General features: G+C 36.3%; 2 protein-coding genes and 2 long non-coding RNA genes across 5 annotated transcripts in view; 2 read left to right on the top strand and 2 right to left on the bottom strand.

Annotated features, from left to right (window-relative positions):
- LOC106082190 (kelch-like ECH-associated protein 1B) overlaps window positions 1-3,626 on the bottom strand; it is a 55,868-nt gene extending 52,242 nt beyond the window's left edge. The window contains exon 1 of the mRNA XM_013244566.2: window positions 3,540-3,626. The gene's annotated coding sequence lies outside the window, so the exon portion shown is untranslated. The remainder of the gene's footprint in view (window positions 1-3,539) is intronic.
- A 3,211-nt stretch (window positions 3,627-6,837) lies between these two features.
- LOC106082178 (ATP synthase lipid-binding protein, mitochondrial) lies at window positions 6,838-14,122 on the bottom strand. Of its 2 annotated transcripts, none has more exons than XM_013244539.2 (4): window positions 14,031-14,122; window positions 13,094-13,206; window positions 8,581-8,785; window positions 6,838-7,978 (listed from the first exon to the last, which is right to left on the bottom strand). In XM_013244539.2, the coding sequence occupies exons 2-4, from the start codon at window positions 13,139-13,141 to the stop codon at window positions 7,815-7,817; spliced, it is 417 nt and encodes a 138-aa protein (XP_013099993.1). In that variant the 5' UTR covers window positions 13,142-13,206; window positions 14,031-14,122; the 3' UTR covers window positions 6,838-7,814. The 2 variants fall into 2 exon arrangements, with proteins under 2 accessions (XP_013099993.1, XP_013099992.1); XM_013244538.2 differs by lacking the exon at window positions 14,031-14,122 and adding an exon at window positions 13,548-13,656.
- Window positions 12,634-13,184, top strand: LOC131995047 (uncharacterized). The gene is made up of 2 exons (XR_009397102.1): window positions 12,634-12,797; window positions 12,868-13,184. It is a non-coding gene; the product is annotated as an uncharacterized LOC131995047 (long non-coding RNA).
- A 4,106-nt stretch (window positions 14,123-18,228) lies between the features above and the next one.
- On the top strand, window positions 18,229-23,593 carry LOC131995033 (uncharacterized). The gene is made up of 2 exons (XR_009397080.1): window positions 18,229-19,193; window positions 23,385-23,593. It is a non-coding gene; the product is annotated as an uncharacterized LOC131995033 (long non-coding RNA).
- The last annotated feature ends 110 nt before the right edge of the window (window positions 23,594-23,703 follow it).

Here is a 23,703-nt window from a genome sequence, read left to right as displayed (position 1 = left end):
TCCAATTTCATCGAAATCGGATGAAAAATTAAAAATTATCCGCAACCTAGATGAGCCCGGTAGCTCCCAGCTAAGCTTTTTGTGACAGCAACGAACATCACATAGATCGGACCTCAATGTTCCAGCCTGTATGGTGCTCACAGCTATTCCCTGTCGGGTATTATGTTTTGTCGTAGCTACATAATACTTGCAAATGGGGGTAGCGATCCTTGACCAGCTTCTTCGAATGAGATAGATCGTTCCGGTGCATATACCAGATAGCTGGGGGAACGATTAGCATCGCGCCTGTTTGTCGAAAGAGTATGGAACCTAATTTTATGTGATTGTTTTATTTACCACAATATTTTATTTTATTATCAAACTATCGAAGACGAATAAGTTACCGAATACCACGAAATGTGAAATTCGTCTTTGACTACAACTTCTGTTGATTTTCGCCTTCGACAACGGGAGTAAGGGTGAATGTATACTGTGAGTAACCTGCTTTCCACATACTGCGTCGATTGCGACGTTAGTAGAGCTGACAAAATATCGACGGCACTATCGATCGATGCGACCCATAAGACAAATTGCCCTTATAGAAGGCGCAATTTTCATACGATTGGGCTATAAATTTGAAAGTTGCTTCCCACATACTGCGTCGATCACGATGCAATACCAATATTTTTTATTATCAAACTGTCGAAGGCGAATAAGTTACCGAATACCACGAAATATGAAATTCGCCTTCGACTACGACTGCTGTCGATTTTCGCCTTCGACAACGAAAATAAAGGTAAATGTATACTATGGGTAACCTGCTTTCCACATACTACGTCGATTGCGATGTAAGTAGAGCTGGCAAAATATCGACGGCACTATCGATCGATGCGACCCATAAGACAAATTGCCCTTATAGAGGGCGCAATTTTCAAAAGATTGGGCTATAAATTTGAACAATGATTTCTCTCATGACTTCCAGCTGATTTTTTAATTTTTGTTTTATTCGGTCGGTATATTGATATTGCTTCTATATAAATCGATCACCTGATTTTTACTCCTCATTTTCGTTTGAAATATTGGTGACGGGAAATTGCGAAAGTATCGATATTTCTTATTAAAAATATGGAATGTTGCCTTTATCGTTAGTATGTCAGTTCTAGATGTAAAGCCCGACTTCATAGGGTTTAAACGTGAGCTTTCATAGATAGCCTAGGCAGATTTCTGCCTACTGTATCGGAGGTACTTGCCGTGTATTATTTTTGTCCTATCCAGCTAAACCAGTTGATAGATCGATTTCCACCGTACTTAGCACGGTTATTGAACGTCGTTACAAAACACAACATGAAATTTTGCCCGATCGGTTAACAATTGCGGCTTTTAGATGCTAAATGAGTCAAATCGGGATATCGGTTCATATGGGAGCTATATATATCCAAATCTGAACCGATATGGTCAATTTGCAACCCCCAACGACCTACACCAATAAGATGTGTTTGGGCAAAATTTCAAGCGGCTAGCTGTATGCGTTCGACCGCTATCGTGATTTCGACAAACAGACGGATCGACGGCTAGATCGACTCAAATTGTCCAGACAATCAAGAATATATATACTTTATGGGGTCGCAAATCAGTATTTCGAGGTGTTAAAAACGGAATGACTAGGTAAGTATACCCCCATCCTATGGTGATGGGTATAAAAACAGCAAATATATGGAGTTATAAGATGAAAGTCAAAATGGATTTCTTTTTTTAGTCCAGGTATCTATGTAAGGTGATATTCTAATCTTACCGGTTGCCTAGTATGTTTGGGTGCATATTTTGGACTACTCGATCATACAGTTAACAGATCTACGAAAGTCAGTAAATGACCTTGGACTTAGAAGAACAAAGGAATGGAAAACTTTGTCACACATTGTAGCTTGGCTGCTTATCCATGTATCTATTTGCAATGTCAACTCTTAGATGTATATACACTAAAGTCTACAGATTTATGTTTCTATAAACATAACTTTTTAAGAAGCAAAAAGGTCGATTTGTGTCATATTACCTAATGCATTATCCTTCTATTTGGGTCTATCGGAAACAGTGGTGTTGTGGTTCTTCTTAAAGAATAACAGCTGATCCTATGTGTAGTACACATTGCCTGCTCGACTTAAAGTCTAAACAAAATTCTCACGATAGCATTGCCGTAATCTTCCAATCTCCTTTTCTAAAAACTTTTCCAACACTTCCCCAATTAAAGCCATCCACATTATCGTTGACGTGCTGTAGCTGCCTAGAGCTGCCTACAGATAGCACCTCACCTTAGAGAACTCCATGTTTCACTCTGCGATATTTTGACTACTTATCGCTAAATTCCACAAATGACAGGCCACCACACAGATAATTCAAGACCCAGCACTTTAAACCTGGCTGGAGGGACGTATTGGCGATGTCCTCAAATATCACATGGCCTAGACTGATTAAAGCCATGGCAAATATATGCCATGATGGCAGTTGTTGTACTGTGCGGTCTATGAAATACATGCAGATGCTCGGCGAATGAAAATTCTCCGAGGCTCGGGAAAAGTAGTCCTTCAAGTGCCTTGCCTACAAATGAAAGAAAGAAGTACGGTCTGTAAGGCTCCCCCTTGCTTGGGTCCTTTCAAGGCTTCTGTAGCGGGATCGCTCTGCCCATCTTCCAGACATCGGTTTTCAAAGACAAGATAACGTCGGGACTCAGCGCCTTGGATGACTTGGCGCCACGGATGACATTTGTGACTGACTGTTGTACATCGGCTCGAAGACCAAGAATACGATGAATGGCTCTCCTCGTAACCTTGCCACTCTGGCGATGCTCAACAAATTGGCAGCTAACCAACTTGGCGCATCTCTTCGGATCAGTCAGTTATGTCGCCAACAGCCACTACTAATACTAATACTGTCAACCCTTTTTTCGGGGTTTTTTGCTCCTTAATGCCAAGAAATTACACCATATCTACGAAAGAACCTCAAACCATTAATGAACTAGAAGTTTGATACCGTCTAAGCTTATGATGTGTTGGAAAGTCAAATAGTGTAATTGGTATACAACGGCTTTCACTGTAATTATGACCAAATCTACCTCCATATCTTATAAAGTCGCCTGAGTCCAAGTTATGAAAACAAACTGTATTACTATACAAACACAGAAGAGCAACATACCTTCAACTATCACCTGTTTTTTACTTTAGTTTTGCGTATGCAATTTTACAAATGCCGGAACGTCAGCTAAATCCCAGTTACACGCTGATGCTATGTACCTGGCTAAACTATTACCGGGATTGCTTTAGCTATTACTGTATCATAATCACAAATATCCACTTCTGAGGAAAACTGGTTTGATCATAACTTAATAATATTATTAAGTGTGTAGGATTTATCAAAAATAACTTTGTTTTAAAATGGCTTTCTTAATTAAACCACACTATAAAAGACTGTGTGGCTGACTCTTGACAAATTGAAAACAATCGGATTTAGTTATGGCCTGCGCAATATATGTTATTAAAATTTCTTAACATTTATTTGTAATTACTTACTGCTTTCACTTTTGTTGTAGTAAAGTTTGTAAAAGGAAACTTTTTTATACGAACATCAAAAATGGCACTACCAACAATTCCAAAACAACATTGCACATCTGTACAATAGGTAATAATTAGTGTATGGCGCTACGTAAGGCGTTGTGAAATCAGCTGATATTTCCAAAGCAGTCCGTTTACCAAGGTGCATTTAAAAAGGTGGTCTTAAGCGAACAGCCGAAAACAGCCGGCCAGTTTGACTACAGATGTTCAATAGATAAAGATGGGTTTTGCGACTCTTGCAAAATGCGCTAGGTGCAAAGATTAGAAATAAACGAAGAAAATAAAGAGAAAAGAAAATTTTGAAAGTACTGTGAATGAACAATGAAAGTGATTTAGCAATTTTCCAATCCCGCAATCGATTGAAAAATTGCTTTAAAACATACAATTATTTTTACCAATCACGTTTTAAATTTGTTGTTTGTTAAATTAATTGTGTTTTTAATAGTTTTTATGTTCACTCATTTCCTTTTTCTTTTCTTTTTAGGCGACTCTTACGGAAGGCACACGCATGACATAATTACCAGGTAGTGTACCGTAAACAGCTGAGTACAATTTTTTTTTAGCGAAGTGCACAATCTGTCAACGGAGTTTGGTTGTGTGTGTGTGTGTATTATAGTTAAGAACCATACACACAAACGACGAAAAATGGCGCGAACACAGAGTTGCAATAATCACTGAGTTAAAGCATATTTTCTGGACCAACACCATTGTACCATCATTATACACTAGTATTAATTATGCCTAATGGCTACTTTTTAGTCATTAGTCTAAAAATTAGTTTTCACACATTTTTCATTTAAAATTTCTTTATATAGAGTTTGACAGTAGTTCACGTAATAAGCCGAAAAGAGTAACCCCAAAAGTAGGTTTATTTGACAAAATTCCTTTTCAGAGCTATCAAATAATAAACCTTCTTTAAGGTTACACAAAGTTTGGTGAACACCGGTGTATGAGTCTAAACCCAAACGGATAGCAGCGAAAACAAACAAGAGACTCATAGATCTCAGAGTGAAGATTCCCATGGGTTGCCTGTTTCGACTACAGTACACCTTTTGTTACGATGAGCTCAATGAAACAGCGCTTTAAATACCAGCCGGCTGGAACGTTGACAAGCAAACTAAAGGGTGATTTTTTTGAGGTTAGGATTTTCATGCATTAGTATTTGACAGATCACGTGGGATTTCAGACATGGTGTCAAAGAGAAAGATGCTCAGTATGCTTTGACATTTCATCATGAATAGACTTACTAACGAGCAACGCTTGCAAATCATTGAATTTTATTACCAAAATCAGTGTTCGGTTCGAAGTGTGTTCATTCACCGTAACGTTGCGTCCAACAGCATCTTTGAAAAAATACGGTCCAATGATTCCACCAGCGTACAAACCACACCAAACAGTGCATTTTTCGGGATGCATGGGCAGTTCTTGAACGGCTTCTGGTTGCTCTTCACTCCAAATGCGGCAATTTTGCTTATTTACGTAGCCATTCAACCAGAAATGAGCCTCATCGCTGAACGGTGAATGAACACATTTCGAACCGAACACTGATTTTGGTAATAAAATTCAATGATTTGCAAGCGTTGCTCGTTAGTAAGTCTATTCATGATGAAATGTCAAAGCATACTGAGCATCTTTCTCTTTGACACCATGTCTGAAATCCCACGTGATCTGTCAAATACTAATGCATGAAAATCCTAACCTCAAAAAAATCACCCTTTACAATGGTCGAAATGAGGGTTCTTCCAATTTAGAAAATTGACATCAATCATGAAGGAGTTGGAGACTCAAGGTATTTATATAAGCGTGAGAAAACTCATCGTTAACTTACTTGCTAGAACCCGTATAACATCCAGCTTGAGATCTGTATAACTTCAAAGATGTGTCGGTGTGGAACAACTTCATACATTTCAATCAAGTAACAAATTAAAATCTACCACTTACATCATTCCTTCAGTCGTTCCAAAGCGGATTTAAAAAGGTGGTCTTACGCGAACAGCTCTTAACAGCCAGCCAGCTTTGACGGTCAGATTTTTGTTTGCATTCTCTTTGTTGCCATCTTTTATTTGAATCTTCGCGGGAATCCGGCTATCATCATGTGTACACTAGGGGTCGGCACGGAATAGCTGTGAGCACCACAAATGCTGGAACATTGAGCTCCAATTATGATCGGTTTGTATGGCAGGTATATCAGGTTATCGATCGATTTGAACCATATTTGACACAGTTGTTGGAAGTCATAACAAAACACGTTCTGCTAAATTCCAGATAAATCGGATAGGAATTACACCCTCGAGAGGCTTCAAAAGTCAAGACCCCAGATCGGTTTATGTGACAGCTATACCAGGTTATGGACCGATTTTAACAAAAATTAGCACAGTTGTTGGATGTCATCATATCTAGTTATAGTCCGTTTCGGACCATAATTGAATTGAATGTTGGAGACCATAGTAGAATTCATTGTGTAAAATTTCAGCCAATTCGAGTAAGAATTGCGATCTTGAGCCCCTACCAAGAAGTAAAATAGAGAGATCGGTTTATATGGGAGCTGTATCAGGGTATAGACCGATTCGGACCATATTTGACAAGTATGTCGACGGTCATGGGAGAAGCCGTTGAACAAAATTTCAGCCAAATCGGATAATAATAAGGCTTCTGGAGGCTCAAGAAGTCAAGATCGCATATCGGTTTATATGGGAGCTGTATCAGTCTATAGACCGATTCGGACCATATTTGACAAGTATGTTGACGGTCATGGGAGAAGCCGTTGAACAAAATTTCAGCCAAATCGGATAATAATAAGGCTTCTGGAGGCTCAAGAAGTCAAGATCGCATATCGGTTCATATTGCAGCTATATCAGGTTATTGATCGATTTGAACCATATTTGACACAGTTGTCAAGTCATAATAAAACACCTCATGCAAAATTTCAGCCAAATCGGATTAGAATTGAGCCCTCTAGTGCCTCAAAAAGTCAAGATTCAAGATCGGTTTATATGGCAGCTATATCAGGTTATGGAACGATTTAAAACATACTTAGCACAGTTGTTGAAAGTCACATCGAAAATTTCTGCCAAATCGTATAGGAATTGCGCCCTCTAGACGCTCAAGAAGTCAAGAACCCAGGTAGGTTTGTGGTGGAGGGTATAATAATGAACCTAAAATCCCAAAGTGAAGAGGTTAGCAACTGAAGTTATTAGTCTCTTACACCCCTTCAACCTCAACCAACCTAACTTATGAATATATAGACAATTGAGCATTAGTTTTCATTCACGAAATCCTTGAAATTTATTCTTCTTTGTTTCATTTTCAAAACACATATTTGTACAGCAGTGAAAGTTTTTCTTTTTTTTTTTTTGAATTCATGTATGACAAAATTATTCGAATGTTTCAAAAATCTCTATTAAAATACACATGATGGACAACAATTGTACTAGAGAAGAAGATTAATTGCTGTTGCTGGCTAGTGTTTCTATCTTCTTCGTCAAATGAAAACTAACAAAATAATAAAGATAAAAACATTTTTTTTTTCATAAACAGAAAACATGAGCGAAAAATAATTAATGGAAGAAATAAGAACAAGAAGCTACAACGAGAACAACCATTTCATGTATAACCACGAAAAACATCGAGAACCCCATTCCACGAAATGACTTTTCAAACAAATAAATCATAGAGTTTATAATCTTTTGCCAGATGCAATCAATCCTTATTTTATTTTTTTTAGAGAAAAATGAGAGCGCGCCAAGGATTGAAATTCTCTACAAAAAACCTTGGGAACAGACGGATCTCTTACTTGTTGTTCATAAAACAAACGAAACGAAAAGAAGAATTTTTTTTCAAATGAACTTTACATAAAAAATGCAAATCTTCAGAGGCGGGTAATATACATAATTGAGTGAGTTTCAATTTCTTGTAAATTCTTCTACTCATATATCATTTTTTTTATATTCGTTAGCAGTATTTTCATCTTTTTGTTGCTGTTGTTGTTACTGTTTGCATTGAATTTGAAATAGTAGTACATTCGTTTTTTTTCGAATTTGTTATAGATTTTTGTTTTATTTCCGTTTTAAACTTAAATAAGTGTTGCTTTTATTACTCTTGGATGTTTTTTAAAAACAATAAAGATGATGGAGCTGTGTTTGTTGTTGTTGTTGTTGTGGTACAGATGTTAATTTACTTTTGTTGTTGTTGTATTTATTAAGATTTAAAGTCTTCTTAGGACACAAAAACACTTTAGAAAGCGAAGAGGAGCAAGAAGGCCATCATAAGACAGAAAAGACCCATAGCTTCAGAAAGGGCGAAACCCAAGATAGCGTAGGAGAACAACTGTTGTTTCAATGATGGATTTCTGGCATAACCAATGATGAGGGAACCGAATACTGTTCCGATACCGGCACCTGTTGTATTGGAAGTTGGCCAACCATGACGATGTATGAGGTAGTAGATAGAAAACAAAAAAGAAATAAAAACAAAGAAAAATCGTTAATACAAGCAAATCAGTTATGCAGCATAGAAATTAATAAAAATCTTGTTTTTCCCAAATAACATTATTTTTTCTTTTTAAAAGTCAGCCACAGATTAGTCTGAATTGAGTTCTGTTCTGTTGGAAGAACAGCGAGCACATTGCACTTAAATTGCTGGTCACAAAAGATTTCAATGTATTTTCATATTCTAACAAAAATACAGAATTTCTTGTCCTTTTGCCTTTTAATCATACAAGTTTCCTGCTAGAAAATTTAAAAGTTCAAACATCATTTCAACTCGATGCTTTTAGTGAACTCCTTGACCATATCTCAGACCTTCCCGGGGCTGTGGTAGAGTAATCAAATACCCGTGTGTAAGCCCCAGATGCTAGATTGCAACTGACTTATATTAATGTATAATTGTTGTCGTTGTTCTTGTCCGGAAAGAAAAACAACATTTTATCAATTTCTTGGCTGCATTATATCATCATGGGTTGTTGGGGTGGGTGTGTTTATAAATAGCTTCCAATACTAACCGGAACCAGCTACACCGACTGTGGCAGCGCCAGCACCAATGAATTTGGCAGCTGAATCAATGTCACGTGTGACAGTGGAGGTCTGGAATGACCTGATTTGTGGCAGTAAAGCAACTGGGGTTGTGTTTTGAGCAGCCAAGGTTTGGCTTTGGCTGATGACTGCGCTGCTCAATGGTCGCAAGTATTGCTTAGAGCCGTTAAGGAGCTGTAAATATACAAAAGGCATTATAGAGAAATTGATTAATCACTGGATATTCACAATAAAATATATCTAATATAATAAATGAAGAAACAATGAAGGGACAAATATGTATATTATACATCCATGTATATTCAAACATCAAAGATTCTATTACAAAATATTTCTTTCTACATATCTTATTTCTTCTTTTTCCTATTCTTCATTTCGTTCTATTGTGTGGTATGCCTTTTATTAAAAAAGGAATAGAAATCTGGTTCACAAATCTGCCAATATGCGGTTTTAACCTTTGTTTTATGGTCATTGAATATCTAACAGCCATTCAAAAACAGTTTGAAAGATGTTTTTAGAGATTTTTACGAACCCAGCGGTAATGAAGAGGTGTTATTACTGAAGTTTCACATAATATATAAAAGTGTTTCACATAAATATGAAGAAATTGGGGAAAGGTTCTTTGGTAAATGCGTTCTTCAGTACGGCAAACTTTCTAATCATCACTCAGAATGTATTCATTTTGTCGAAATTTCCAACCAACTCGCTGTTTACGATCTGAGATCGACTATCATCTGCCAGGGACAATAGTCAACCTTTGGTTGGAAGCGTCAGTGGAAAGGCTGACCACATTAAGGGATTGGCAGCCCCCATACTTTTATGAGTAGCTCAGATTACCGGCACAAAAGCGTTACAATATTGTGAAGCTAAAACAGTATCCCCCATTTCAGTATTTCTGTTCAATACTCAGTCGCTTCAAATGTGTAGCTATTCTAAAGTGCATTACAGCCGCACTTAGGGTAGTACCTTCCGATCCACTAAATGCTACACTTATTGCTGTTGTTGTTGTAACCACATTTTCATGTGTTGGTGTCGATCCTCGTCAAGATCCTGTAGGTGAGCAAGCTCGTTCCGGTCCAAAGGACCAATCGCCGCGGGAACAGGGTGGCCATTGGTTATTTGAAGGCGACCACAACTCGCCTTCTCATATCGAGCATCGTAGGCACTCAGTATTTGTGAAAGAGCCACCTGACCTCTCACTGGGACTCTCCACTCGATACCGCGAATTGTCTGCGACTGCAGTTACAATTACACTGGATGGAGCATTCCACTATCCGCAACCTGTGGACACGCCCGGTAGCTCCCAGCTAAGCTTCTCGTGACAACAATGAAAACCACACAGATCGGACCTCAATGTTCCAGTTTGTGGTGCTCACAGCTATCCCGTGCTGGGCTACACTAATTGTCTCTGAACATTGTGGCTTAGGGAGTTTAAGGGAGCTTATAACGTCGGTTGGCATAACTATCTTCTCAGACGTATTCCCGAGTTAAAAATGTACCTTTACAGCCGCTTATTGCTTAACGAGATGGCTCAACAGTTCAGAACCCAGCATTTCTTTGTGCTGATATTGAAATATCCGTGCTAATTGAGAGGCATACCCACAGAGGGTAGTTCCTTGTCTCACAGGCTCATCCGCTTTAGAATTCCCTGGGATATCTCTGTGACCCGGCACCCAGAACAGGTGAATTTTAAACTGTTCAGCCATCTCGTTGAGAGATCTGCAACAGTCGAGGGCGGTTTTTGTATTCTGTACGCCACGTTAAAATGTTTCCCTTATCACAGCACTCTTTGATATATATGAGAATTTCCCCCCCTATCTTGAACATTCCATTTCATGGGTAAATTTGAAATGGTAGAGCAGATGAGCTTGCAAGACTAGAAACTACTTTGCACATTCTGGAGTCTGGAGAAACTGGACTCTGTGAGTACTATAGTAAAAACTGGACTCTGTGGGTACTATAGTAGCGACATTTAAGTTAATTCATCGGTATTGGGCCTAAGGGGTAACGTATGACACAGATGGTCACAGATTGTTGTCTTTAGACGCACCAAGATTATGTGGTCCAATCTAAACTCGCTTTTAGAACAAGAGCCATTTTCATATTGACATTAATGACACTGTCTGATTGCAAAATAAGCAGATAGAGGTTGCCAGTAACGATTTCTGCTGAAACTTAAACCACGTTAAGGGAGTTTGTGTTTATGTTCCGCGCCGTCTTGTGCCTGTGTCCCGCACTGGATTGCCTGAATTACCCGATGAAAATGTTTGCATGCCATTATTAGGCTTTTTAAAGCGATGTGGCTATTTCAACAATGTATCTTCACAATGGACTAAAAAGTCCAAATTTGCTTGCGGACTACCACGGTCTTGAACTGCTAGTCTTACTATTGTTGCGAGATGTCCGTCTACATTCTGCTGTAACTAAACACTCAGAATTATCACGCGATCGAACAAATATGTAAAAGATCATTATTTCGATTTAAAACGAATGAAGTAAATCACGCTGTGGAGGGTACGAAATGTTGGAAATCTCATAAAGAAAACTTCTGTCGGATGCAAATCAAGTTCAATGAAAAGGACCCCATGTTGTAGCCCAGTTCTTCGGTACGAAATGTTGAAAATCCCATAAAAAAAAATTCAGTCGGATGCATCCAAGCTCAATGAAAAAGGGACCCCATGTTATAGCCCAGTTCTTCGTCAAAGGCTGAAATACCGCTTCATTCATATTGCCATCATTAGTGAGGGGATAACAACCGCTGGATAATATTTCTGATATTTGCTCCAGGCCTTAGATCTTAAAAATGTGTATTTTAGTGGCACAATAAAAAAAAGTGGTACACCAGTAAAACCGTTGGAAAATTCTCTTTTCGATACTCCATATGTAAGTGGCACAACTCAACACTGCATGTAACTTAACTCACCATAAGGGTGAAAAAACAAATACATTAGAACAGCTGACCATTATCTGATGAGCCCGGCTCGTGCACCAAGATTCAAATAGAAAAAAGAACAAAAAAATTCTTACAAATCTTAATTTATTTATACAAGTTCACCCCTTGTTTCCTAATGAAATTCCGTTGGAATTTCTTAAGTGCCTTCTTTCACTAAAAGTCTTAGTAGTGGATGAATCGAAAAAAAAAATTATGTAACTTCACAAATGGTTGTTCTTCATTGCAGACTTAGGTTTATGGGATTTAAGGCAGAAGACTCAAGAAAATTAAATTAACATGGAAGTGATTTAACCTTAATACAATTTTTATACAAAACATAATTTGAGCAATGACGTCTAGGAAAATATTTTAAACATTTAATGACATCCAAACAAATCCTAGTAATTTATTATTGAAATAAAATTAACTGCCGTGACCATATTCATTTATTTGTCTCCCATAGAAGTTGATATAAATTTTAATTAATTTTCACCGGTCGTTGCCCCCAATCCATGATATTGCCATAGAATAATATCAAAATCTAAGACCTGATTACTCAATACCTAATGCGTTAAAATAAACAATTATTTAACCTTTTATACATACAAACTACAAAAGTATCTAAAGGCCAATGAAATGTTACATGTGCCAAAAAAAAAAGTTATGCAATAGCATAAACTTTGACAACACAGGGTGGGGTTGGTGGTGGTGGATTGAGAAAGGGGTGTATGCTCTAAATGTTAACTTAAAGCTATAAAAATTAACAAACTATTTAACAGCTATCCACATGCACCTGCTGAAGAGCATGTCCAACTTTGTGTAAACATGTCTTCTATAAACAGGCAGTGAGTTTACCCCAACCCCTAAACTTTATGTAATTCTTGAGAAACAGCATAAAACTCCCCCATGTTACATAAGTGGAGATTTTGGAGTTTCCTAAATGGACTTCAAAATAGAATGTTTAAAGGCCATAATACAAGAAACCAGAACTATGTTTTCCCCAACTCCTCATATCGCATCATCACGCGGATCTTATTTAATATATACCGCAATGCATGCATGCATACATAACACCAGTCGTCAACGATAACGACGTTGTCCATCAGTCATGTTTCGCCTTTAAACATTGACCCGGCAACCACTGTAATTGATAAACAAATCGAACACAGCAGCTTGGATTAAACGCTTCAACTAATAGCATTATTAACTCATATAATTTTTCAACCATTTCCCATAAAAATTTCTCTCTTTTGGGTATCAAAAAAAAAATTCAGCTCCTAACCTCAAATTCTACTTATGTAACGTTTTTCTTCTTGTTTGACAGAATACAACTTAGCAAGAGAGCGGTCATTGGAAATCCACCACGAAAATTTAATGGAATTGAGAGTCGCCGAGCATGAGAAACGAGAGCACAAAATTAAAAGAAAATGAAGGTTTGCCAAAAGAGTCGCCGCGCCGCGAATCTATAGGAAAAATCGATTTCAAACAACTTATGTAATGGAAAACAAGATGCATTTTAATTAAATATAATTATATCTCTAAATACTTACAGCGGACCTGGCAACGGGGGCAATACGGGAGACTGTTGATACGAACATTTTGATTTGTTTTTATGTAAGTTGCTTGAAGATCAACAAGAAATTGAAGCTAGCGCACGTAAGCTCTGAAAAAAATTAAAGAAAAACCAAATTAATACTCAGTTTATCAATCAAAAACGTAAAATGGTTATAGCAAAGATGGTTTAGCAGCAGCAGAGAGTAATAAATAAAGATATTTTATCCGGCACATCTTTGCGAAAAAGTCCCCAACAAAGATGGTTGGTCTTACGTAACCCCACAAATCATATTATTTAAGTAACACTTCTTCAAATCTATAGAAACTTCAAAAACAATATAAATATTTTTTATATGCACAAGTTGTTACTATTTCAAATCGAACACAATTATTTGGTAAAATCAAATCAATTATTTTTTATCTTTCTTTTGCTTTAAAAAATGTGCTAACATTTTAACCCAATCGGTGTGAAGAGCTGCTGAAAGCCGCTGAACTTGATTCCAACTGACACTTCTTTCGCGTGTACAAAGAATGACCGTAGATGTTCGGCAATTTATTGGAAGTATTGCTATCTCATTTTAATAATTCACCACCTTCGTCACCATGCAAGATGGCCGTTTACACCATACTTCTCCCCCTCTCAAGTATCTTTCCAGCAGCTCTCATACAGACCGATTTAAAGAAAAGTGCAATTTTTCTTTATATTAGCATTCCACTCCAAATATGTAAGAAATTTCACCAATATCAATAGTTCATGTAATGAATTTTAATTTAAAAGAGAATTTAATAAATCAAATGCACTTTCAAATCTTTTCAATCGCTTTACTTTTTTTTTCTTTGACACAAGTGATTATTCAATCCAAAAGCGGGGTGGTATGAATTCTCTCCAACTTATAACCAACTTTTGCAGCTCCTACTATTTTGCGTACTCACCAAACGAACCCTCACGACTGGACCTATTCTTCGTTTGCATGAAGAACGAGAACCAAGCCGGTTAAAAGATATATCACCAAAGCCGTGAAATTTTTAAGGCTTCGGCGGCCAAATATGCCGCCCTTTTGTAATCAAAAATATCGGTCAGCTGTGCAAACGCATGAACGAAAACGTCCAAATTCACCCAAGATATTTTCATTTACAGGTATGGAAGTTGCCCAACAACAAAATATTGAGTGCAATATCTGTCAAAATCAGTGATTAGTGCAACTCTGATTTTGTGTATGTAACTAGTACGCGCCATTTCTTGTTGTTTGTGTGCATATGGTTCTAAACTATATTACACACACAACCAAAACTCTTTGACAGATAGTGCACTTCGCGAGAAATAATTGTACTCAGCTGTTTACGGTACACTACCTGGTAATGGTGTCATGAATATTAATTTACAGGTAGTGGCAGTTGCCCAACAACAAAATATTGAATGCACTATCTGTCAAAATTGGTACAATTCTGTTTTTGAGTATGTTACAAGTTCGCGCCATTTTTCGTTGTTTGTGTATGGTATGGTTCTGAACTATAATACACACACACAACCAAAACTCGTTGACAAATAGTGTACTTCGCGAGAAAAAAATTGCACTCAGCTGTTTACAGTACTCTACCTGGTAATTATGTCATGAACTATACGAAGTAAATGTCAATGCCGGTTTGTCTTTCTCGAAACGATTTTTTCGCGTCGCTCAAAAGTTTGTTTAAACTGAAATTCGAGCAAAAAGGGAGGAATTTTGATGTATAAATAGACTTATCAAATTCAAAAGAGCTAATAACTCATAAAAATTAATACTAAAAACCGTCTATACAGACGAATATAGATCGGAAAACGAAGCCAAGATGAACGAAAAGCAAACCCGGCCTTAATACAGCTTTAAAGTCTGGTAATATGTTCTCTTGTCGACAAAACTGCAGTTTATAGTGTCAATTTTTAATGACGAAAATTCAAAAAATTGCTTGTCGGCTGATCGCTTGCCGTAACTTTGTTAAGTAAATCTTGGCTGTACATCTAACTAGTACTTGTTATTGCTAAAATATATGTATTTAAAATGTAAAATATAACTAAAGTATAGATAAAAATGTGAAATCATTAAAATTCATTTCTATGCAAACCACCTGAAAGGAATAGTTGATCCTAATGAAATATAAAAGGATGTTTGTGGTGCTACACAAAATTAACTGCAAATAAAGTAAAACAAATAGAGATATTTTAGGTTAAGTTTTTCACTTGCATTCCTTTTTTTTAAACTGTTTTGGTTTTTAATTATTTTTAAATTAAAGTAGTTCAATATTAAATTATCCCTCTGGGCTATTTTTTTATTTAACTCTCTTGGCAAGATAAGTTGTACGACTTTTTTTAACAATGCAGGAATAATTAAGCTCGGCTACGTATTAATGCACGTTGGTTATTTGTGGTGACTTTGTGTTTTGCCGCTTTTCACCACTCTCAGTATTGGAAGTTCATACAGTTATCTCACTTTCTATTGGAAAATAATATGTAGTTATCTCGTTTTAGTTATTCACCTAAACCTCGACATTATTCACCACACATTGGCCCTTTCCACAAGAAAAGTTGTGCAATGCACTGAATGGATTTGATAGAGTGAGAAGGGTATTCTATTCAGCTTTTCACGGATTGCTGCCAAAAGCAAGGAGGTTAGTTGTCAAGGCGGATTTAAAAAGGTGGTCTGATGCGAAGAGCTGTTAACAGCCGGCCAGGTTTGACGGTATTAAAATGTCAGATTTTTTTTTGCATGCTTTTTGTTGTTATCTTCTTTCTCGCATATTCTCTGCTCCTGTACGCACACGTATATACACGCGCATAAAAATTTCTTTGTGTGTGCCGGCAAAACGTCGATCAGCTTGATGACAAGATGGCGGATAGCACCATATGTTTTGTGGTTGTTTTACAAATGAGACCACTTAAATTGTTTCGCCATGCTAGTTGAGAGGGTTTAGAAATTGCGCTTTTCCCCACTCCAACATAAATATTAGGATGCACTATTGTTAAGATTTATTTTTTCTTGCTTTATCTGTAAAACTTTGTGGATTTTATAAAATTTTTTGGGATAGAATTCAATTTTAATTTTTAAATGCCACAATATAGGCATTTGTTTTGTCACACATGCCTTGATTGACTCGTTTTTGTGACAAACGAGTAGTTTTGCGCTTATAAATTGTAAAGGAAAAACGAGTCTTTTTTAGAGCATTTTAAAGTGAAAACGAGTTGTTTGCTCAAAACAGCTTAAGTCTGAACATAGCATAAAAAGCAACCCCAAATTAAATTGTTTTCATAAATTTCTGATTTAAACACCTCTCCCACAACTAACAATTTTTACAAATAAAAATATCAGATTTGCTCACATTATTAGGTTATTTCATACGAAAATATAATTCAGGTGTGATAGCAAAAAAGATGAGTCGTGTGTAATTTAATAATAATAATTTACACGTGAATACAAAAAGTGACCTGTCATAAGTCAACATGCCGTATAGCGGCTTAATCTAGCAGCAACATAAGCAAAGTAAAATCTGTATCCCAGGGCAGTTTTTTTTTGTGCAGCTTCCTTTTCGACTACTTGAATTCAAAATCGATTATTCGACTTTTCACTCAGTAAAAGTCGGTTTCGACTTTTTTTACACAAAAAGTCGAAAGTCGACTTTTGGATCCTTATTTTTTTCGCATTCGACAGCAGTGATGCCAGTATTGGGGATTTCTCCACAAATTGGGGATTTATTTCGAATCGGGGATCGAAATTTTTGACTTCGGACTTAAGGATTTGATGGGGATTCGGAGCAAAAAGTGGGGATTTTTTGGAGAAGAATTTTCTGTTTAAATTTTGCATATTACCTATACTATTTTTTAGTCATTTATCTATCTAGTGCAAATCACGAATAACTGCTTATTATTATCTGCAATCGAATAATATCGACAACAATCCAGGACAATTTTGCGGTCAAATTCTATCCAGAACATATGACTTGCTTTTTATACAAAAGGCAGGTGTTATCGATATTATTGAAAGATAACAATCTATCCAATCCAACTTTACAATGGTTATATCTCCAGTACACCTAATGGGGACTATACATGACACATCATCATATCAATAATATCGATACCATCGTTAATATCCCATCATCTATATTTCAAAACGAAAATGAGAAGTAAAAATCAGGAGATCGATTTATATCGAAGCAATATCAATGCACAGACCAAATAAAACCAAGGTTAATAAAGTCAGTTGGAAGTCATGAGAGAAATCATTGTACAAAATGTTAGATCAATTGGATGAAAATTGCGCCCTCTATCGGCGCAATGTATCTTAAAGGATACATTCAGTGTCGGATTACTTATTTTTGTTTAGTTTCACAAAAAAATAACTTTTGCGATAGTATCCATTGGAAAAATATTAATCGAAATCCTTTAAAAAAATTAAATATAGATAGTGCCATCGATATTTTGCCACATAACCATCAGTCATGCCTGAAAAATCACAATCATTTGATTTTTTGATGGACGATTGGCGTCTATCGATTACCGTTTACACACATTACTTGTCCAAAATTTATTTTTATAAAAAGAGAAGAAAGTACGGAAAATTAAATAAAATTTTGGTAAAAACTCTAATCGACACGTACACACGATGTGTACGATTATGATGTACCGTATAAACTGCCTGTAACATGCATTAAATGAATAATACTAAAAAAACAGGCCATATATCAAAAATTGTAAATGCGTGCCTTACCGTGACGCAGCACACATCCTTATTCGGTTTGGCGATCAGTAAAAATACGGAAAATTAAATAAAGTTTTGGCAAAAGCTCTAATTGACACGTACACACGATGTGTACGATTATGATGTGCAGTATAAACTGCCTATAATTTGCATTGAATGTATAATCCAAAAAAAACAGGCCATATACATAAAAAATTGTATATTCGTTCCTTCATGTGACGCAGCACACATCCTTGGCGGTCAGTAAAAATATTTTTGTCCAAGAAATTAATAATTTTTTTTATAAAACGCCTTTCAAAATTGTTGGTGATGATAGGGGATATTCACTTGTAATTGGAGATTTTTGGCAAGGGACGGAAAAATACTGGCAACCCTGTTCGACAGCGTCAGCAAAAGAGAGAGGTCGCGTCGTTGTGTTCTTGTGTTCGTGCTAGCAACGCTGTTCGACCATCATGTTCTGTCTACGGGGGAGAATATTTAATATTTTACTGTAAAACGCCCCTCAAATATTCAAATATTGTCCATAATTTTACAATATATGCTGCTAAGGATAGTGCAAAATAATCTGTTACTTAAAAGTGTTGAAAAAACTAAACATTTATCGTTGGGCAAAGTGCAAAAATCTAATGTGTATTCGCTTGTATACAGGGGATTTGAAACAGCCCCCAAAAAATATAAATTGCATAACAACGTCAGTGTGTATGTCGCCGTCGTCGCAGTGTGCGTGTGTGTTTATTGAGTGTGAGTGAGAGAAGGGGGGAATTCTTGATTTCTCCTTGCCATGAGAGGTAGCAGGCACGAATAATACAAGAAAACTTATTGTTACCGGAGTGGAGTGAATGTGTCGCGTTCGTGTATGTTTATTATTAAAACACACAATTTGAACTCACCACGTACAAATTACAAGTGAAACCCAGCACTTACCTACCTACCAATCAACCAGCCAACATAGCAACTGTCATATTTCAGTGCATGTGGACAGCAAAGCGCCTTTGGAAGAAACAAATAACCCCGAAATAAACTAAAATTAATAAAATTCCGTCCAATGTTTTGAATTGTGCATAGTACTCTACCACCACCATAACCACCTAACAGCTCATTCATAAAAAAAACCGAAGCATATGACCGATGAGTGCCGTTTGTGTTTTTACTCATAAATTTTGTAAAAATGGCTGGCTAGACAATTATTCTAAATTTAATGAAATACAAGAACAAGTTTTGCACTAGAAATACAATACATGCAAATCTCTTGGAGCAAAAATAAATTGAGCCACGGAAGCAGTTGTCCAGCTGCTGCTATTCTGCACCGAGGCACATAAAGGGACTGTTGTTGGCAAAACAAATGCTGAATTTGGAGAATAAAAAGGTAATAATAAATACAAAACTTTTAGTATGTGTTATTTTGTAGAGAGCAGATCAATACACATAAATACATACATATTATTTAAGATAAATCATTTATAGAAATGTGTACATTTTGCCATCGCTACCGTTATAAAACAGCGACAAGGAAAGATGGACACTATTTAAAATATTTTCCTGTAATTTTAATTCCTTGTTTACTTTAATCAACTCAACACTTTGTGATTTGGGCTGAACTGTAGTTCCAAAATTTTGACCTGTGAAGGGGGTCTTGGGTCTTGAGAATTTGTAAACCCAGGCAATATGGGAATGAGTAGATTACGAATATGCAAAAAAATATAAAAAAAAATCGCGCTTTTTTTTACAAAAAACTTTGGAAGGAAAATAGTTTTTTTTGAAAATACTTTTGCAATTTCCCACTGTTGAACATGTGGAGGAGTAGAAAATTCAAACCCGGCCGAAGGCCGTCAAATTAGTCCATCTTTGGTAGGCAAATAGAGTTTTATTTTAAATACTTTTGTCTATTTTCCACTGTTGGACATATGGAGAAAGAGAAAATCAGGCCGGCTAATTTTTCCAACTTTAGAAGGCAAATATTGTTTTATTTAGAATAACAAAAACAAAGGCAAGACCCCATAGGTCCTTCCCCGACATTTGTGCATTTGATACCCATATTGCCTAGGTTGGAATACTTCGCCCCAAAAACGGTGTTCCTATTCGGATTCCTGGGGTCAAAATTAAGGGGTATGCAAAAAATTAGATTTTTTGCGAACTACCCCGTAAAATACAGTTTTGCCGTGATTTGTGTATTTGTTCCATAAAACAAACGTCACAAAACCACGAAATTTAAGGCATAATAAACGCCTTTTTGGTATGCGGCATATTAAATTATATATCCTTCCTATGTCCAATATTTCTTTCATATTCGTCCTACTCGCCAATACTCGTACCTTTCGTTTGATACCTATATTGCCTAGGTTGGAACACTTCCTCCATGTGGGGAGTGGGGCCTTTGCCTATAATCGAACTTTAGATTTGTGTTCCTATGGACAAATGTAGGTGAGTTTTACTAAAAATGTGAGCAAACGAAATTTCGTACGAAATTTCTGCCAAATCAGCCAAAATTTTAAGCTTATTGTTTCCGTAGAAGAGTAATCGGAAGATTGGTTTATATAATACGAACTATGGCTGTTGGAAGTCGTAACAGAACACTGCGTGTTAAATTTCAGCCGAATCGTGTAACAATTCCGGCCTTTAGGGGCTCAAGATGTCAAATCGGTTGATCGGTTTATATGGGAGCTATACAAAGTTTATTTTTTTTATGTAAAAAGAGCACTGGCGAGATCCAAATCTGAATCAATAGGACCCAATTGCAATCCCCAACGACCTACCACAATCAATCCCATGGCAGCCGGTCGTACGTACCGGATTCACCCGAAGGAGTCCTTTGTTGGCAAAGGCTGCCATATGAGTGTGCAACACACTCCAAGAACAACAACCTACCTCAATATAATCCCGTGACCAATCCCATGGCAAAGTGGCCAATCCCAAAGAAGAAGTGGAACACCTTCTGTGTGTGTGTCCCGCACTAGGAGTCAGAAGGAGTTCCACATTAGGTTTTCTTTCTATTATAACCTGTCTGATTTTGCGGATGTGCACATTCGCAAGTTATTGGGCATTTTAAAATTATCTTCCTTCTTCTGTTCCTGTGGTATCATAATGGATTAAAACGTCTAATTGAGCCTGATGGCAGACTGCCACTTAAACCTAACCTAACCTTATGTCAAATGTTTTGTTTATATTTTAAAGTGTTTTTCAAATTTTTCTTCTTTTTCCACATTTTAATATTTTACCTTATTATTTATACGTTTGTAATCACAATTCTTTTAAATTTTTGGCTGCTGCACGTTGCAATGCGAATAAAAATTAGAATGTCAATTTGTTTGTCAATTTGTCACGTTTGACAGAAGAGTGGAAATTTCTACTACCATCCCCACAGGGTTGTATCTTAGATTTCGTTGTTGTTGGGCAAGTGACGCTACTTTCTTTAGCCTCTAAAGAGCCCAATATCATCCGATTTGGAAATTTTGTACTATGACGTTTTCTATGACTTGTGGTTAGTATGATTTGAAACAATCCTAAACCAAATATACTTAGCTGTCATACAAGCCGATCTCCCGATTATGCTTCTTGTCACTCTAAAGGGCGTAATTCCTATCCATTTTAGTAGATATTTTGCACAGTGAATTCTACTATGTTCTTAAAAAGACTTCTACTATGGTCTTAAAATAACCTAATATAGCTCCCATATTTTAGTTCTTGAGGGCGTAATTCCTATCCGATTTGGCTGAAATTTTACACAGTGATAGTTTCTATGACCTCTAATGTGCCAATTCATCAGCGCGCCAACTTTGGTCATTAATAGTTTAACTGGTAATCCATCGGCTTCTGCAGCCTGGACTCCTGTTGCAGCCAATCCGCATATTTACTATAGCTCTCAGCTGAGTTTCGAATGTTAAGGATCAACCCCACACATGGAGAACATTATTCCAATTTGTGTGGTACCATTGTTATTCCGGGCATGGTTGGTGAAGCCACATTTGCATTAGGAGGTACCGATCCTCATCAAGATGTTATAGGTGAGAAAATTCGTTCCGGTCCAAAGGAATCCATCGCCGCGGGAACATGATGGCCATTGGTTATTGAAACGTGCTAATAACTCGTCTTGTATGAAGCAACATAGGCACGCAGTATTTAAGCAAGAGCCGTTGCCGCCCGACTTGATTGTCTACGACTACAATTGCGATTAGTCTGTATGTAGCGTTGTACTATCCGCCACCCGTGGACATTAAATTTTAATTTATGGTAAAATTCGAATTTGAGGTCCATTTTTGAGGAAAAAGTTCAAAAGCACATCTAAGACATAAAACACCCAAAATTCCAAAATTTTGGAGTTGTCGGGTGTTGATATAGTTTGCACGTTTTAATATATAATTGCACGTTTACATTGACATTTTTTAAATCTGGATTTAACTGAATCCAAAAACAAATTCTGTCCTTTTGTGACATACATTCGAATTTTTTGCGTTTGGAATTTGTCCATTCTAATTGTTTACATCTTAAATTTTTCCGCTTTTCACTATATCGGCATAACGTTTTTCACTATAATTTTTTTGCTTTGCAAAAAGTCTCACTTATTTTCGTAATTAATTTGTGTGAAAGCGACCACAATATAATCTTGATCAATGCACAAAGTTTTTTATAAGTCAATACCACATTTAATCGGTAAAATTTAGGTCCATATTTTTTCTGTGTATACTTTATAGCATCAAAGATACTTACATGTATTTGTAATTTAAAAAGATATTGTAAATATTCAATCATAAATTTTATTGAAAACATGTTTAGATTCAAACAAAAAAATTATTAAATTTCAAAATAGCAAAAAATTTAAATAAACAGTTCAAATGAAATTAAAAAAATGTTAGAATTAACTAATTTTTCAAATGAAGAAATGCTTACATTTCTACTTCCATTATTAATAGAAAAAATTTTCGTGATATTTTTTTCTGTGTACTTAAATCGTTTGCTCAGATTTTCAAAATTAGTCCTAGGTGAAAACTTTTGATTGATACAAAAAGAATGGCAAGGTTAGTATTCCCTATGTGGCTATCGTGGTTACGGGAAGTTTCTTAGCACTCTTAGAGACATACTTCACGAAGCTTACCCATTACATTGTTTAGGGTCTAAAAGGACTAGCGTCAATACCTTACTTTCTAAAAATTGTGTAATTTATCATGAAGTGTGTACGGTCCATAAATTAGTCAGACAAGATCAGCTGACACGTCACTACAATAAATGGTTCGTAAGAGATAGACATTGAAGTAATTTAAATTAATTTCAAAGGTGTTCTGTATTTAATTGATAGAAAAAACATAATGTTATTGCTTTACTCGCGTGTGTATGAGTAATAAACCAAAAATTTGTAGTCTCGTCTATTATAAAATAAATGTAATATGAAATCGATAGTTATTACATTCTCATAACTCGTCGATGTAACATGCTTGTACATATGAACTTGTCTCGTCCAAACATATCTCTGCCGCAATTAATTTGTTTGTATTACCAATACGTTTTGAAGCAAAAAGAAATACATTTCCTAAAAATGATATCTTTCATACGTGTATCATTTCAGATTGCACTATAATGGAAGTTGTGGTAGCAGAAAACTATTGTTGGAATCCAAGATTTTAGATTGGAATCATCCCACCGCTAAATTAGCAAATTTACAAAAGTATGGAAAATATTTTACAATAACAATGAAATGCAACGTGGAATTGTACTAGAAAATTATACATAAAAAAGCAGAGAAAAAAAGTAAGATATCCATCTGTCTCAAGCAAACACCCAGCCATCTTTCCATATCCATCGCTTGCTCGTTCGCGTATGCTACAAAATTGGCCAAGCAAAGTAGCGCAAAAATACATCTTGTGTATGATGGATGAATATTAGGC

This window comes from Stomoxys calcitrans, chromosome 2, assembly GCF_963082655.1.
Source record: "Stomoxys calcitrans chromosome 2, idStoCalc2.1, whole genome shotgun sequence".
NCBI classification, from domain to species: domain Eukaryota; kingdom Metazoa; phylum Arthropoda; class Insecta; order Diptera; family Muscidae; genus Stomoxys; species Stomoxys calcitrans.
This window is presented reverse-complemented; position numbering and strand designations above follow the sequence as displayed.